The sequence below is a fragment of the Oryx dammah genome, unplaced genomic scaffold (assembly GCF_014754425.2).
Source record: "Oryx dammah isolate SB20612 unplaced genomic scaffold, SCBI_Odam_1.1 HiC_scaffold_24, whole genome shotgun sequence".
NCBI lineage: Eukaryota > Metazoa > Chordata > Mammalia > Artiodactyla > Bovidae > Oryx > Oryx dammah.
In genome coordinates this window covers 77145851-77160605 of record NW_024070208.1, presented here as the reverse complement: position 1 = coordinate 77160605, position 14755 = coordinate 77145851, and the positions used below count along the sequence as shown (strand labels likewise).

Sequence of the window (14755 nt, the reverse complement as noted above, 5' to 3'; positions counted from 1 at the left end):
TCCGATCCTGGACACCAAAGGGTGGGGAAGGCCACAGGCACACAGTAAACGTGTTTCAACTGCTTTACTCAATAACAAAGCTCCCTTCCTCTACCTCTGGGTCTTCCTGCACGCTCCAAGAGAAACTAAAGGAGGAAGCTCTGCTATAAATACACAGCCGTACACTATAAATAAAAAGTGAAGCAAGTGTCTTCATTTATGCTGCTCACTTAGCCTAGAAAGCCCTTCTCTTTCCTGCCTGTGTCTACCTACTGAAATCCCTGTTCTCACACTTCTTCCAGAAAGCCCTGCCCAGATCCTCAAATCAGAGGGAACCCCACTTTTGTGATCCCACAGCCTGATCTGGGACTGCAAGGAGATCCAACCAGTCCTTCCTAAAGGAAATCGACTCTGAATATTCATCAGAAGGACTGATGCTGAAGCTGAAGTGCCAGGACTTTGGCCATCTGATGTGAAGAACTGACTCATCGGAAAAGACCCTGATGCTGGGAAAGACAGAAGGCAGGAGGAGAAGGGGGCGACAGAGGATGGGATGGCTGGATGGCATCACCGACTCAATGGACAGGAGTTTGAGCAAGCTCCGGGAGATAGTGAGGGACAGGGAAGCCTGCGTGGTGCAGTCCATGGGGGTCACAAAGAACTGGACATGACTTAGCGACTGAACAACAGGCCTGATCTATGCTTCCGCTATCTGTGATCTGTGCCTCCACACTTACTCCAGTCTGCTGGAGATGAAATTCTACATCAGTGGGTCCCTACTAGAGTTCACTTTCCTGAGGGTCTATTATAGGCTCAGTGTCCTGTGTGTAGGAGAGAGAACAGTTAACACTGGATGGACTGAATCTTTCTGTCTGCTTGTTTTTAAGTTTCTTTCTAAAACTGGAAACTCACCTATCACGCTGGACGTGGTTCCTCCCGGACACCCGACTGTAGACAGGCAGGGGCCGTTATTCCCAGCACTTGAGACATAAATTATATTGTGCTTCCACACAGCTTCACTGATTACTTCACATATCCTCCTGAAAGAGGAAGAGGACCCCCTTGAACACATGAACTGTCCACTTTTCAAGAAATGGATTACTGTAATGTGAAAATATTTTCAAACATGGTTTATATGAAAAAACAAAACCAAAACCAAAACATGGGTTGCGAGCAGCAGAACGGTGGTCACAGGTCAGGAGGGGAGCTTAGAATTACTCAGGGACATTCTCAAACTGCAAGTGCCTTGCTCCTACTCACAAAGTGTTTATAAAACTAAAATACACTCAAACACAAGGTCAGGTAAATTCCGGCACGTGCAGCATTCGTGGAGCGCAACGGAGCCAGGCCCAGAGACATACCCAGTTGGGGTCCAGTGGAGAGAGTCAGGAGGCCCCGTTTTTAGTGGGGAATGTGCTAAAAACAAAACTGTCTGTGTGTGGGGAAAATAAACTGCCAAGGGGCCAAAGCAAAGACTGCAACGTTAGCAGAGACTGCGTCAGGGGCCACAGCGGGTCCCCTCTACCCGCCATGTGAAGCGTGGAGAACCAACTCCTCACACAGCTGTGAATGGCAGCAAAGGCAAATGGGGCAATAAGGCACTAGGGAGAGAGATTTAACCCATCTGGTTAGAGCTTGACAGCAAGGAAGAAAAATACACTGGCAGTCATTACAGGAGGTAAAGTCAGACCACGAGGGAAAAATGAGGCTGATGTAAAAAAGGCAAAGGGCCAAGGACACTCTAAAATCATAAAAGTGAAGGAAAACACACATTAGAGTAAGAAGACTATAAAAGGAGGGAGGCCCCAGGAGAGAAAGATACACTGCAGTAATGAAGACACGGAAGCAGAGCCTTCTCGCTCCTGCGAGGTCACGTTCACGACTGATGCAGACAGCGTGCTCCTACCAGATCTGGAAATGAGCATCTGTCTCACAAAGAACTGTGTACCAGTCAGCTGAGGAAATTATAGGTTTTTAAATTTTTATTTCTTAAATCAACATGTGGTAGAACCGACCTTCTCTTTGGTGTCTAGTTCTGAGACTGCACGTATGTACAGACTGTGAAACCACCACCGTTAAGTACAGGAATGGTTTCAGCACCACATTAAACCATCTCCCGGGGTTATCCGGCCATCTGCAGGTACAGGGTCCCTTCTACACTCCGGCGCCCACGGATCGTTCTGGAGCCCTGCCACTGTACAAGTCACCTAAACACAATCCTGAGACACAGAGCCACTGAAACCGGCTCTTTTCATCCAGCAAAAGCATTTATGACGCACCCATGAAAACTAAGTCACTGATGACAGCCAACTACAGGCTCTAGTTTGGTGACATTTGCGTTTCGGCAGAGCTCTGTCACAGAGCTCAGAAAACGCACAATGGGTGTATCTGGATGGGGTGGTGGGAGGAAACTCTCCAGATAGGGTCACTGCTAAGTTAGCGCTATGAAGACAGAAAGGCTGAGGTAACATGAGGTCAAGGCTAAGCCAGAGGCTGGAAGACCCTTACAGCACAGGGAGGGGATTAGGGCAGTGAGAGCCGTCGATGGACAGCAGAGAACACACCAGTCTAGGTTTTGCTGGAAAAGCAAGCAAAGTCCATGGGAGATGAGGAGGCTTGTTATTGGTTAGTTTTAAAGTTAGTGGATACTTGAGCAGGTCTGTCTAACAGTAGGGAGAGCCAGGAAAGGAGCGGGTCGATGCTAGAGGGCATCTCCAAGGGCGGAGGGGACCAGGGCCAGGCTCTTCATCCCAGGCAGGCTTCATGAAAGAAGAAGGGACGGCAGCCGGTGGGGTCAGGCGGGTCACAGTCCCCTCTAAGCGTTTTTACCTACTCTGGGAAAGAAAGCAGAAAGGACGCCAGCCGAGGACTGACGGGGAGGTCGCGGGGAGTCCCCAAGGAGAAGGTGTGAAACAGCCACCCAGGAGGGCAGGGCGTGCGCTGTGACCAGGGACAGCGCTGACTCCACACCTGCGGCCCCCGAGCACGCCGCCAGGGCGGCCTCTGCAGAGCCAGCAGCCGAGGGGCGCCGCCACCGCAGCACCCACGGGGCTCGCGCGGGCCAGGCTCCGTCAGGCGTGCACACCCGAGGTCGGGCTGCTTGTGGACGGGGTCCCAGGGGCTGTCGGGTCCACCGGCCAGGAGGGGACACCGGCGTCTAAGACGTGACCGTGGATGAAGGGCCTCAGGGACGCACAGATCTACCCAAGTCTGCTCTCCTTCAGTTGTGATGTTCGATCCAGTTACACAGAAACGCTCACTGCTCTCTGTCAGCTGAGCTTCCACGGCTGACGAGTGGCAAAGAACACTCACCCGGAATTTGGCCAGTGAGTTGCTTCTCCGTAGCTGTAGTTGACGAGATCACATTTATGATTTATAACTTCTATCATCTATTAAAAAGATAAAGCGTCCAGCTTAGGCAGCCATTCATAAAAACAGAAATGCCAGCACAATAAAGGCATCCCACAGTTCTGTAACCAATCATATTCCAATTCATACCTAAATTCATAAGTTACTGCCAGACGTATGGCTGACAAACCTAAAAAAAGGTGTGTGTGTGTGTTTGGGCATGGTATTGATACATGGCACAGGAAGTAGTCAATAAAAAACAAACCAGCATCTGCAGAATTGAGTTGGAGAGACGAAGAAGGTCTCTTTAAAGTCTAAATTCACTCAAGGGAAACAGAATTCATATGTTAAAGTGAAATGAAGAATAAATTCTTCTTAACACTGATGGAGCAGGCTGGCTGAGACGTCGTCTTGTCTTTTTTCATGCTTTTAAAAGTATCTCAAAATAGTCTCCTAAGGGATTTACTACAAGTGAGAAGTATAATGTAAACAATGTTTTCATATTTCCCCAAATCCCTTTAACCCAAATAATTTCTAATAAAAATATTTTTAAGTGAGTTAAGCATTTTGGGCTTTTGAAAACAAAAGTCCTATACACTGGATACAGTTCCATGTATTTTTGGCAAAGCAAGAGCAGCTTGCTAATCAAAGTATCCCCGACCGTGAACCATCAGCCCTGGACACCGGCAGCTCGGGAGCACTCACAGCTCGGATGAGGCCTGTGCCTGTCTCCATCGTGCTTAGCCTCGTGTCTCCGATCTTGATGGAGAGAATCTGAGCACCGGGAGCTACACCATTCCGCTCAGGTTCTTCAGGAAAATGCCCGGCAGCTATGCTAGCTACGTGTGTTCCGTGGGCTCCTAGAGGCAAAAAGGGGAGAAGACAAGGAAACACCCTCAGAGGCTCAAAGTTAACCTCGAGATTCAATCTGTGTAGTAGTAATCAGAATAAAAACACGCTTATCTTAACGTGTAAGGGGGTACTGTTTCTTCTGTCTCTCAACAATTCACAAAAAATGACTGTGAATTACATACGCTATTCTGCCATCTGGGATTCTACGTTGTTAAGTCACAAAGGTGAGAAAGTATTCGCATACATGTAACTGACAAAGCGTTTATATCTAGAACATAATCTTTCAAAAAAAAAAAAAAAAGAACCCCCCCAAAAAATGGGTAAAGAGCGTTTGAAAAACATTTCCCAAGAGGATGACCAATGGCAAATAAATGTATGAAAAGATGAGTCTCCTGGGAGACGCAAACGAAGGCCACAGGGAGCCACCCCTTGCTGAAGAGCTGAGGCTGAGGGTGGTCCCGAGGGTGGGGACGCACACTCCGCTCTGCGGCGGGTGTGACACTCTGCTACTGCCAAGAGGAGCTCGGACGGTCTTCAATACTGTATGTTCTGACCACACCCAACCAGCTCTCCCAGACATGGGTTCCAACTAAAACAAAAACCAGCTTCTACATGGACCTGTACACGGTTGTTCCAACAACCCAAATGCGCATCAGGAGGTGAACGGATAAATGAACCACGGTGGACGCACATGGTGAAACACTGCTCGACAATAAGGAACAAGCTACTTATCATCACAATATGGATTCAGCTCAACATGCTGAAATGGGCGGGCAAAAACAAACTGTATTTTTAAAATTCCATTTATATAAAATTCTATCAAATGTACAGTAATCGAGGGTGGACAGAAAGCCATTCAGCGGCTACCAGAGGATATAAGTGGAGACAACTGGATTATAAAGGAAGAACAAGCCAGCCTTCGAGGGTGGTGGTGATGGAGATTTGTTGTTTCGGTTGTGGGGATGGTTTCCTGGGTGCGTGCACACATCAGAACTCACCACCCTGTGAGTGTGTAGTGTGTGCCAGCTTCCTGTACCTGAGCTGTGCCTCTACAGACGTGGGGAGGAGGGGGAGCTGGGTACCCCACTTCACCCTCCTCACTCCCTCCCAGAAGTGAGCACTGCCCTGCAGCTGGTGCACACCTTCTGTGCACCTGTATTTTTATATTTTTACCACACACACACACACACACAGACACACACACATCCATAAACCATTTTCATATAATTTAGCATCAATATATTTTCTTCACTAAAATTTATGTATCTGAGATTTTACATATAGTTATATGCAGATTTATTCATTTTGATTACTATATAACATATACTACAGGATGAATAACATAATTTTAAACAAATACAGAAATTTCAAGAAAGTTTGTAACTTTTTTGAAATTACACAGAAAGCTGTGGTAAGGATCCTTTTACCTGATCCTTCACACTCATGGGTGAATTTTCAGGAGTTAGTATTTGGAGGTGAAATTATTGTTCATAGAATGAACTATGTTTATATTAATTTTTTGTAGCTGGACCATGCTCACACTCCTGGAATGGATCCTACATGGTCGTGGTCTTAAAAAAAACAATACCTTTCCAGGAAATCAAACCATATCCGTGACTACAGACCTAGTTCTGTCGTAGGGATTGGTCACTTCTCCTTAAGGCTGTTTTTGGGTAGAGGAATTTATCCTCCCGGTACTTTGCACGTTCATCTCTAGGTAGCAAACCTGAGACAGAATACCTCCACTGGTCACTATGGAGAGCAGGTTCCCATCATCGTATATGTTGACGGAGTAATTCAGCATCTCAGCGGCGCCGAAGGAGCCGTACTCCTGGGCCTCTTTGTAGTTTCTCAGAACAGTCGATTTACTCAGATCCCCATCTTCACTCGAATCAATGCAGGCTCTGGGAAAGGAGAATTAAGAGCAGGTAATGCAATTTATCTTCTTTTTCTACCTTTCTAAAAATCACACAATACTGTTTCTCGAGGTTCTTCTCACCACACCATCTCTGTTTACCAGCACAAACACGGCAGCTGCCTCTGTCACAGAGGCCTCAGTAAAGACTGGGTAAGATGACTTAAGCAATCAGCCCTTAAATGAAGTCAGGCACAGGGGCTCTAGGAACTGTCCTTCACAGACCTCCAGGAAGAAAACCACCCACCGGCTTCAGGAATCAGACCAACTTAGCGTCTAGGTCTCCGGTGGTAAAGTCTAGGTCTCCGGTGGTAAATCCTTATCCCACTTCCCTCTTCTGCCCTTAAAACATTTATAGTAGATACTCTTGCCAGATCCTCCTGCACTTACTTTCCAAACTGCCCAGCTTCAATCAGGAACATTTCTATGATCAACCTGCTGTTGTCTATTTAATGACTACTGTCTGGTGAAGGGGGTAAGATTCTTTAAGAGAGGTTAAGAGTCATCTTTCAAGCCTAAAATACTAAGAAGTTCAAAAGCCTTTATCCAAAACTACTCAAAAGCCAACCCAGCTCTCGAAGTGCTTTGCTCAGAGATATTAATGTCTTGTAAACCAAATCTCTGGGCAGTTTTGAGGGCTTAATGTTCTTCAGAGCAGGCAAGACAATTTTTAAATGAAGTTGTATAAAATCCACATGGCTTACCTCCAGGTCTCACCATCAAACCACACCAAGCAGTCGTACACCGGGCCAGGATCACTGTACTTTTTCTCAAAAGAGTTTAGCAATTCCACTTGACTCTGAAGCTCCTCCTTGATTAATTTATTTGCCTAATCAATTAGAACATGTGTTAATGTTAGTACATTTTGTGCTCTTGACAAGTGATATTAACAGACAACCAAAGATAATGTGACCTAGTAGTAAAGTTATTTTACCCTGGAAAAATCTAAGAAAATTTTCCTTTTATATCTGTACAATTTGAAATTCAATTTAGTGGCAGATATCAATTAAAATATTAAATTTAAAAAATTTCACTTACTATCATAGTCAGTCCCTCACAACACCTGCTTTGGGAAAGACACAGTGCTAGATGGCGGGGACCTCATTTGGCCAAGGGTGTTAGTCACATACCTGTAACTGCATGATTCAGTTCCAAAAGCAACACTGAAATTGCTACACGTTAGGTTATCTACCTTTAGATTTTTATATCCAGGAACATTTCCATTTCAAATCTGTTTCTTAAGAGCCCAAATAAATAACGGGAATTATGAATAGTGTCGCCTCTGTTCAATTTGCTGAGTTAAATACATACTGTATTTATGACCAAGTACATATAAGCTGCTATTCAACCATTCTGAGCTATAAAAACAGAAAATTCATATGCTTCAATCTAAGTACTTTTTAAAACTACTATACGAGATGGCCCTACATTCGCCTGACTAGTCCAAGTGAATAAAAATTTAGGTTTCACATGTTCCCAAAATCTTAAGTTATGCTTCATTTTTCCTTATTCAATATATTCAATGTTTACTCCTCCTCAAGGAAACAGACAATTAAATAAACATTTGTGGCATACAAAATAAAATGGCTAATTAAATTCAGATCCCTCTTCTATCGTTAGTGCTGTGTATGTAGTGCCTGAAATACTACATTTCATGTCTCCAACAGGAGGTTGGAGACCCAAAGGTGATCTAACCAAAAATTATACAGCTGTTAAAAATGAACACAGATAAAGTAGATCAAAGTGTGTGTGTGTAGATCTATACAGGCTGGTGGGCCTTGACCCGACCTGCATGTTAATGAAAGCTCCTGAAAAGTTTTTAAAATAGCTCCCTCCTGTGTAAGGTTCTGCTTTATTTCCTCTCTAGGATACAAACACGGAGTTTTTAAAGCTCCTCACATGATCCTACCAGACAGCCAGGGCTCAGAATCACCGATACAATCCCATTTCTGATTAAGAAATGCATGGCCTAGAAGCCTAAATAGACGTTTCCTCCAAAAAAGACACACATGTGGCCCACAGGCATGGGAAAAGATGTTCAATGTCACTTACTATTAGAGAAATGCACATCAAAACTACAATGAAGCCATCACCTCATGTTGGTCAGAATCCTCAAAAAGTCTACAAATAATAAATGCTGGAGAGGGCATGGAGAAAGGGAATCCACCTACACTGTTGGTGGGAAACGTAAATTGGTACAGCCACTATGTTTCAAAAACAGTACGGGGATTCCTTAGAAAACTAAAAATAGAGTTACCACAGGATCCAGCGATCCCACTCCAGGGCATATACTTGGAAATGATAAAAACTCCAATTTGAAAAGATAACATGCACCCCAGTGTACACAGTGGCACTGTTTACAAAACCAAACAAGGAAGCAACCTACACATCCATCAACAGGTGGCTGGATAAACAAAGTGTGGCACATATATAAATATATATACACACACACAATGGAGTATTACTCGGCCATAAAGAGAACAAACTAATGTCATCTGCAGCAACACGGACGGACACAGAGATTATCACACTAAACGAAGTAAATCAGAAGGAGAAAGACAAATGCCATGATATCATTTATGTGTGGAATCTAAAAAAGAACGACACAAATGAGCTTACTGACGTGACAGAAAAGACCCACAGACACAAAACAAATCATGGTTACCAGAGGGGGAGGGAGGGGAGGGATAGGTTAGGAATGTGGGCGTAACAGATACACACTACTACATATTAAATAGATAAACAAAGACCTACTGTATAGCACAGGGAATTATATTCAATATCTTGTAATAATCTATAATGGAAAAGAATCTGAAAAAGAATATATATATATGTATGTATAACTGAATCATTTTGCTGTATACCTAAAACACTGTATATCAACTATACTTCGATTAAAAAATTCACTTAAAAAGTGGCATGCATTAACAGAAATATTCAGAAGAATGAACATCAAGTTGCTGCTAGCATCCCTGGGTGGTGACATTCCAGAGACTTTCACCTGCTAACCCTTACATACCTCTGGTGCTCCAGTTTCTGCAATAGCACTTACTGCTTTCATAATAAACCGAGATGTTATTTTTTTCATCTCATAGACTGATTCACAAAACATGCAACAGCAAGAATGTAGAAGAATGGGAACTCTCGTACGCTTCCTATGGAATTGGTACGGTCACTTTATAACCCACTGGAAGACCGGCACGAGAACTTCCAAACCAGGATTTTTTCATCCTGGCCCCAAACTGGAAACGAAGCAAGGATCAATCTGCAGAATGGACACATACACTGTGGTCCGGCCCTCACAGAGTAACGAGAGTGAGCTACCGCAACACCCTGCACTGGAGGGATCGCACAGAAAACATCGGATGAAAGCAGCGATGCGTAAGAGGACAGACACCGCATGATTCCAGTTTACAAAATTCAGAACGGGTGAAGTCACTGGACAGTGTCAGCCATCAAGGATGGTGGCTGCTTCTGGGTGGAGGCAGCGGTGAGCAGCCAGAGGCACGAGAGGCGCTGGGGTGCCGTGCACTCGGGGTGCTCCCTTTGTGATGATTCATGACATCGCATCTAGGGTGTGTGCACTTTTCCGTGCGGCCATTCTATGTTCATTAAGAACTTTTAAACATTTAACCGATATATAAATTGATTTCTGGACAAACGAGGAAAGGAAAATAAGTAAAATTAGACAAGTTAAAACATGGGGGAGAAAACAAACTTGGGGAAAAAGTGTGCATTCTCTAAAAACTGTTAATTCTCTAAGTACACAGTAATGTTTACATAAAAGCGACTAGCACCAACTTGAGAAGGACAGTTGTTGGCAACGTCGAACTCTTCCTGCTTCCGACAGGCCTCCGCGAGAGCTACTCTGTGGACAGGGTCCCAGATTTTTTCCTTCCGTTCTTTCTGCAAAGACAGAGAAATGCCCTTCCAGTGAGGTGGACTAACATGCAGGTAAACCGAGACAGGAATTTAAGAGTTGTTATTAGCTGCAATGCTATACAGTGCTCATACAGAGGTTAAAAAAAAAAAATCATTTACAATCAAGTTGATAAAGCAATGAATGGATCAGTTATAAAAAACTTGATTAGTTAATTCACCACGCCTAGACTCTAAAAGCACAAGTTTACCAAGGCACAACCAGATGTTATTTTTATACATCACAGGCGCCCACTTAAATCCTTCTCCAAGAATAGATAATACCATGTCAGGTAACAGCCTGAAATCCCATCATTTGAGGAAAAAGAAATGCCTTCAGCCAAGAGCAAGCAGAAGACAGGGGTAAGCCCGCAGCTGCACTCTGGTGGACTTCCTGTCTCCCACCTCCCTGGCCTGTTCCTTTTTCCCACCCTCGTTGACTTGATGGGTTCTTTGCTGCTGCAACTGGTCTTCCTGCCCTCCTGAGTGTCTTGAACTACAGTGCCTCCCAGTGGAAGTCAACTAGTTAAAGAAAGCCTCTGCACTAAAACAATCAACTCCACAGGACTAAGAAAGGGGAATCTGCTTGGACCTAATCCATACTTGGATGTGACTGATTAAATTTAATATAATGCATAGAAAGGCTGTGTGTTTCAGCCTGAAATATTAAAATAAAATAGTATCTAACAGAAGTTAACTTGTGTGCATTTATTTCCTGAAATTTTTTTTTTTTTCAGAATGACTGGAACCTGACAAGCAAAGATTTATATGTAAAATATTGAGTAACTTCTTACTGGCTCACTGACCCTTGGAGAAGCAAATCACAACCTTAGACTATATGGCCCATAGGTCTCACCCTGAAGGCCCACTTGCAAGGATCACATCTTGTTTTACTACTTTAAAATCTTACATAAAATTAAAACTTCATTTCCTTAGTCATACTAACCACATTTCAAGTTCTCAATAGCTACTTGTGGCTCGTGGCTACTAAAATGGAAGGATAATGAACATTTCAAACTCTCCCGTAACTACTGAAAGGTCGACTGTGCTGTTATAAAGCAGGCTCCATCTCACTGGTTTTACAGTTCTTAGCTCTCCAAAGACAGACTGTGTTTCCCGTCCTTCAGCTGCTTTAGGTCTGAGTTACTTCCTTCCCTGGTACTGAATCATCACTAACTGGGATCAAGAAAGCAAGGCAAAGACTAGGAAAATGGGATAAATTACCATAGCAATGACAGGAACAGGAATAAATAAGGCAGTCTAGGCTTTAAATTGATTGTCCAGTGAAAGCATATCCCTTTTCCCAGAAAAACACAAATACACAAAATGTGAATAAAATTTCAAGGTATTCAGATTCTCTAAACTTATCCATGTATCTCAGATTAGGAAACACGAATAGGTAACATTTCACTGGATAGCATCTTTCTTGAACCAGATATCATTTGAAAGTCTCCAGATCCCCTTAATAATCGTCAGGTTAGTGAGAGCTAAGGAAGTCTCTTTCTTCAGTCCGAATAGAATCTGAAGAAGTCATCGATACTAGATTGTCCGTTACCTGAATTCTTTCCTTGAGAGCCTTCGGATAGAAATCGTAGCCATTTTTTATGCCAATGTGATATCTGCCTGAGGGATTTGTCCAGGTCACAGGAATCTATGGGAAAAAAGAACATTTCTCACTCACTAAATGCTTCCCAATTCCAATGGTACAGTCCTGGGGGAAAATCTATCCTTGGGGCGCAACTTGGAGCAGGCCGCCTTGGAGCATATCTTTAATACTCTAAGTTGCCATTTAACATATCTCTGGCTCCTTTTGTCTCAACAGTGAGATAGCTTAACTAGAGTACTTTCATTTACACAATGCTTTACAGTTTATGCAGGGCTATCAACATCACATTAAACCGCTAGGACCTTCAGTTCCCAAGCACTCAGGACAGCTCACTCCCCCATCACCCAACTGCCCATCAACCAGGGGAGGGAAGCAACTTACAGAACTTCTCCACCCTCAGATGTCTCGCTAAGAAAAAGAACTTCACTCTCCTCCAAGATACTACAGGGATGGGCCCAGAGCCTATAAAAAGAGCTCTTTGTGTTCTTAAGAAAAAAGCTCTATAAAATCATGATAATTACATACAACATCTTATCATAGTCTTTCCTGCTCTCTCAAAGTATTTAAAAATAACACTTCAAGCTTTTAATTTACATAAAATACAAAGAGTGTGCCCAGTTTACAAATAGAGAAAGCAAAGAAGCAAAGAGAAATTAAACTTCTGGCCCAAACAGGAGGGTGGAAAAGAAAGCTGGAATCTAGTTCTATCAAGAGACAAAAACCTGGTGTAAAGGATACAGAATTTAAAGCCAGACAAACCTGGCTACGGCCCAGACTCTGCCCCTCACCAGGTGGGAGCCATGGGCTTCCACTTCCTCATGTTCAAGAGGAAGAAAATCATCTTTACTTCACAATTCCCACGAGTAAGAACTTGTGTGAATATCAACCAACTTGAAATGTCAATTAAGACCATGGGGACCCTTCACATTCTATCATCTCAGGACCCATGATCACTAAAAACAGCTTTCAAAGGTGTACAGATTATGAAGCTGAACTATCAACCACTAAAAGCTGTGGACTGACTCACAATTCTCACTTGTGCAGGATCTCTACTCGACTCGAATCCTCAAGTCCCTCTTCATCAAATTATTCCCCAGGCAGGAAGCCTGTAGAGGAAATTTTCTCACAACTAAATAGAGGAAGACAATTGTGCACAGAACTTCCAAGATCTACTGACCTTCAAAAGCCTGCACATACTGTAAAGCAATTATCCTTCAATTAAAAAAAAGTCTGCGTATCAGTAATCATTTCTGAATCAATGACGTCTAGAGTTTGTGAAATTTTAAGTATGCTGGCATACAAACTAGTGCTTTTCATTCAAAACTGACCAGCCTTCTTTAGATAATAGAGATTCTTAACTTGTTCTTGCAACACCTGTGACACACAATAGTAACGTGTTGCAACAATAAAAGAGTAAGCAATCACTAGCCTATTTAATCACAGGTGTCCCACCACCCAGGTGGCTTTGTTCCCGTATGCTCCTGACAACGTCTTTGTGCAGAGATTACGAAAAGCTGTGAAATGCCAAAGGAATAAATGAAATAACCGATCAAAGTAACTGCAAAATAATCAGGTGTTGAGACAGTCACAATCACTTAAACTACGTATGTAAAACAATAAAAATAATCGAGTAGACATAATTTGTGTTTAATTAAAGCAAGACTAAATTCCGCAGGGACCATGAACCAGATATTTCTCAAACTGCTACCATGCATTTTCTTCTCAGTACATGTGGACTAGTTACAAAAATGTAACTAAAAAAAAATAAATAAGAAAAGTTACACATAATCATGGTTCTACTAGTCAGCCTTAAGCATGTTAAAGCTAGCTCTGCTGTTTGTTCTTCAGTTGCTCAGTTGAGTCCTCTTTGCGACCCCATCAACTGCAGCACGCCAGGCCTCCCTGTCCATCACCGTCTCCTGGGGCTTGCTCAGACTCATGTCCATTGAGTCAGCGATGCCATCCAACCATCTCGTCTTCTGTCATCCCCTTTCCTCCTGCCCTCAATCTTTCCCACCATCAGGGTCTTTTCAAATGAGTCGGCTCTTCACATCAGGTGGCCAAAGTACTGGAGCTTCAGTTTCAGCTTCAGTCCTTTCAGTGAATATTCAGGGTTGATTTCCTTTAGGATGGACTGGTTTGATCTCCTTGCAGACCAAGGGACTCTCAAGAATCTTCTCCAACACCACAGTTCAAAAGCATCAGTTCTTCTGTGCTCAGCTACCTTTACTCTGAGGCCATTAGAGAATATGTCACTTACATATTTGAGTATTCCATACAAATGAAGTTATTTTGGGTCTCTCTTAAAAATCAAAGCGCTTTATTTATTTTTTACCATTTTAAGCTGCTCTCTTTAAAAGAGTTTTAATTACATAGTAACTACAGTGTGGTAAGACTGATTCTCCAGAATTTCTTTAATTACTAATTACACCTCATTTTTCTGACTCTTTTAAAGAAAGGCTGTTTAATGAATTGAAGGTTTTCTCAATGAGACAAGTGTCAGCGTGAGTTGTTGACGGTGCATGCAAGAAAATCATGTTGACTTTTTTGCCTCAAAACTGTACTTCAGACTTGTCAGCCTCATGGTCTGGTTAGACACAAGGACCCTCTCCCTTTCAGCTCTCACTGCATCTAAATTCGATGTTAAGTGTGGCTGAGGCTTTCACAGTCTCTGAACTAGCCTAAAAAGTGATGATTTGAAAAAAGACTTCAAGTTAAATGAGGTAGAACTTTAAAGGCGCTGTGCTTCCTTCCAAATGCTGCTAAAATTAGAATAAGGAAAAGGAAAAAAAACAAAAACCCTAACGACACAGAATGGGCAATGAGGCTTTAGAAGCCAAAAGTCACCACATTTTGAAGGTTGCAAAGTAAAAGCCGGCACTGAAAATTGGTGGGCAAACTGTGGACTTACTTTTAACACATGTGGTGGGACAAGTGGGTGTTCAGATGGAAAAAAAGAATACAGGGACTCCGATTTTAAAGGAAGCGTTAAATCAATTTCAGGTGAATTCTAGAACAAACAAGAAAAGAAAAATGATGGATGCTTTTAGAAAATAAAAATGGGAGAATATCCTCATGATTTTGGGTCAGGAAGGGTTTCTTTTTTTTTCTTTACTATCAAATACAAGTTTTTAAAA

General features: G+C 42.9%; 1 protein-coding gene across 6 annotated transcripts in view; it reads right to left on the bottom strand.

Moving 5' to 3' along the window:
• The window catches only part of TPP2 (tripeptidyl peptidase 2), a 61908-nt gene that overhangs the window by 34217 nt on the left and 12936 nt on the right, over positions 1 to 14755 (bottom strand). For 4 of the 6 annotated variants that reach the window (XR_005725746.1, XR_005725747.1, XM_040267419.1 and 1 more), the window contains exons 3-9: positions 11568 to 11663; positions 9896 to 10000; positions 6799 to 6923; positions 5920 to 6083; positions 4033 to 4187; positions 3292 to 3368; positions 892 to 1019 (exon numbers count right to left, since the gene is read on the bottom strand). Coding sequence is in view for 4 of the 6 variants with exons in the window: in XM_040267419.1 (XP_040123353.1) it covers positions 892 to 1019; positions 3292 to 3368; positions 4033 to 4187; positions 5920 to 6083; positions 6799 to 6923; positions 9896 to 10000; positions 11568 to 11663 (850 nt within the window). In the remaining 2 variants the exon portion in view is untranslated. Of the gene's footprint in view, positions 1 to 891; positions 1020 to 3291; positions 3369 to 4032; positions 4188 to 5919; positions 6084 to 6798; positions 6924 to 9891; positions 10001 to 11567; positions 11664 to 14755 lie in introns of all 6 variants that reach the window. The other 2 variants (XM_040267422.1, XM_040267421.1) reach the window with 2 other exon arrangements.